The sequence below is a fragment of the Microtus ochrogaster genome, linkage group LG9, assembly GCF_000317375.1.
Source record: "Microtus ochrogaster isolate Prairie Vole_2 linkage group LG9, MicOch1.0, whole genome shotgun sequence".
NCBI classification, from domain to species: domain Eukaryota; kingdom Metazoa; phylum Chordata; class Mammalia; order Rodentia; family Cricetidae; genus Microtus; species Microtus ochrogaster.
In genome coordinates, this window is record NC_022034.1 from 3,602,777 (window position 1) to 3,606,125 (window position 3,349).

General features: G+C 47.7%; 1 protein-coding gene across 2 annotated transcripts in view; it reads right to left on the minus strand.

The window, feature by feature from the left end:
- Positions 1 to 6: 6 nt before the first annotated feature.
- Positions 7 to 3,349, minus strand: part of Ermard (ER membrane associated RNA degradation) — a 21,132-nt gene continuing 17,789 nt past the window's right edge. For both annotated transcript variants that reach the window (XM_026787436.1, XM_026787437.1), the window contains one exon: positions 7 to 1,605. In XM_026787436.1, the coding sequence (XP_026643237.1) occupies positions 1,419 to 1,605 (187 nt within the window). In that variant the 3' untranslated portion in view covers positions 7 to 1,418. The remainder of the gene's footprint in view (positions 1,606 to 3,349) is intronic.

The window sequence follows — 3,349 nt, forward strand, 5'->3', positions numbered from 1 at the left end:
CTCACGGTCATGTATCCCTGATTGACACACAAGGACAAGCATTATGCATAAGAACAAGATGCCCTTGAAGAGATGTCGAATACATCTTCACGTGTGTGGATCATGTGTCCTTCACGGGACTCACTGAAGATACGGCACCATGTAGGGTACTGTTCCTTTAAACAAGGTGTTAAATTCAACTGATAAACAGTGTCTTGACTGGTGTGTATGTTAGGGGTGGGGTTAGAAGGACAAAGGAACAAACGGAACGTGCAGCTGGCACAAAGCACCCCAAAGTCTTCTCCATGGCTCAGTTCAGTCACAGGAAATTTTCCTCTGGTGGCTGCAGGACGTACCCAGTCAGGGTCTGAAAGGTGGAGCCATGACCCACTGAGGTTGGATGGCTAAGTGCATTATCACACAGGCAGGCAAAGCAGCCACTACAACTGAGGTGGAAGACTATCTTCCCAGATCCTCAAACAACCAAGTGGCATTTCAAGGAACTCTTGGGATTCAATGAAAATGACTTCTTCTCCTCCAACTTTTCAGAGCCTCCTACACTCAGCCTTCACATCTAGAAATGTATTCGTTGCTAAACGCTCACTGGGGACCTGGGGTCCATCACCCACCTCTGTGACCTCCACTTGTTGCTAAACGCTCACTGGGGACCTGGGGTCCATCACCAACCTCTGTGACCTCCACCTTCACAGGTTCCTAGTGCTTATTTCTCACCCGTGAAATGAGCACAGATGAACACGATCCTGCTCCCAGGAACTGTAACTAGCCCACCCCCACCGTCTGTATGGCTAGACTCTAGCTACAGGATAGCTTCTAAAATGAGCACGTGATTAACAAGACATGTGAAGCCATGTGCTTCTGGGCAACTAGGGGCAAAGCAGTGACCACATCCTCCAATGTGCACCATGAGGACATGAAAACCCAAACCTGCTGCAGGCATTAAGACTAGCTTAGGGGTCACAATGACACCAAACCAGAAAGCTTCAGAGAAAGGACAGCCTGAGCCCTGGGGGAGAATTAAAGAGACAGAGGTAGACAGGGAAAGCAAAAGCAGCCTCTCTTGGATGGCATCTTCTTGTTTCCAGGAGACACTGTGCAAAGAGACATCAGGCAGAGGGAAGACTCTCAACAGAACCACTAAAGGAAAGGTGAGGACTGCAGTGGGTCCCCTCATAGCCCTTCCTTCAGTGAAGCTGCTGCTTTCCCTCTCTCAGGTCTTGGTCTTCTGTCTCTCCTAGACATTCAACTATTTCTTCACGCCATGGAATGCCCCATTATCCCCTAGAATACCAGCATTCCTGGTCCATGACCAAAGTGACCACAGAACCCATCCCACCTTTGGATGCTACCCAACTCAACTGCTGTTGAATCCACTTGAGTTTTCTCTTATGACCATAAGGAGCCTGACTTTTGTTTCTTTGTCAACTTGTGTCAACCTGACTTGTGGAGTTTTTGGCTAAATGCATTAACATTTGTTTCTTCTCACTGAAAGTCCAAATTCTCAACAGAACTGCATGTGTAAGACTGATGGCTTCGCTCCATTTGTTCTTCTCTTGGTTGGTATAGGCCGCAAGGTTCTCGGTGTACTGCAGAATCAACTTTAAGAACCTGTTGGAAAGACAATGCGGAATTTTAGTTTCTTTGTCTGTGCTGTTATAAAACATAGCAGCATACATGTCTTCTCTTGGAAATAATTGTGTGTGGATTCAAGAAGAAATGCATGCAAAATGAAAATAAGAGAAACTAGAGAAAGCAAAAATGTGGAGGCCAATGGTCAGCTGGGATGAGCTACGAGTCCCAGACTCTTCTCACGCTCTCAGATCGTGACATGATGTTTCTCAGAGATGGGACAGAATTCCAAAGACTCCAGGGCCATCGGGCTCAGACTGAGACATGACAGACACGCAGCGAGAGAAGGACCCACAAGTCTCTCTGGGTGCTAACGTGGCATCATGGCTCTCTTCCCCCTGTGCTGCTATGTCTCTCTGAAGAGAAACACTGTTACTGTGCCACCGTTGAAAACAGTTTCCTTAAAGATATCCCAGCTGACTAGGATAAACATCATTTTTACATTTTCAGACTCCCCTCAGTTTCCCGAGCAGTGGAGACTTTCCCATAATTATTTATATAATTTTTATAAATATGTCAAATGAATAGTACAACGAAACCCACAGAGCCTTGGTCTAGGGAGAGGCTCCTCTCCTAGGGGACTCTTGGTGATGCCACTGGGAAAGTGCTACTAGCATGTGGCCAGATGCCACGGATGACACGCAGCAACACGCAGCACACAGAGAGGCTACAGATCATGCGTCAGTGGTGTAAGGCTGAGTCCCCAACGTCATTGCCAGCCTTGCACACTGCTTTCCGGGCGTGCTATCTGCACTTGCCTCAGCTCTGTTCATCTACACACGTCCTGGTTTCAGTTCTGCTGCTGTGATAAGACCACCTTATAAAAATCAGCTTAGGGGAAGAAAGGCTCATCCGGCTTAGAAGTCCAAGTTACGGTCTATCATTGCAGGGAGGCACAGTGGCAGGAGCCTGAGATGTGGCCAGACCGCATCCAAAGTCAAGATCAGAGAGAAACAGATGCACCCCCGCTGCCTGTTTAGTGCTCAGGTAGCCCCCCCCCTTCAACGGTCCAGGGTCCAGGGAATGGTGCCATCTACAACGGGCTACAATGGGTTATAATGGGCTACAACAGTCTGTGCTCTTCTACATCAACTAACAATCAAGACAATTCCTACAAACATGCCCACAGGCCAACCTGATCTAAAACATTCTTCAGCTGAAACTTGCATCTCCAGGTTGGGTCAAGCTGGCAACTGAAACACCAGTGCAGGCCAGGAAGATGGTCCAACAGATAGGACATTCACCAAGCAAGTCTGCTGGCCTGAGTTCAATCAGGAACTCACATAAGGTGGAAGAAAAGACCGTACCACACAAAGTCCTCTTCTGACTTTCACAATTCCCCCCTCAACCCTCCTCCCCCAAAGTAATTGAAAAAATACTTTTTAGGGGTATTTAAAAATCTAGACATGGTGGCTGGCATATGCCCTTAACACCAACGCCCAGAAAGCAGAGGCCCGGAAAGCAGAGGCAGGCTGACCTTTGTGAGTTTAAAAGGCTAGCCTGGACTACATAGTGAGTTCTAGGCCAGTCAAGATTACATAATGAGACCCTGTCTAAAGCACACACACACACACACACACACACACACACACCCCACATATACCCTCCACACCACACACACATAGACACACCCAAACACCCCCCACATCACTGTAATCCTGGACTACATAGTGAGTTCTAGGCCAGTCAAGATTACATAATGAGACCCTGTCTAAAGCACACA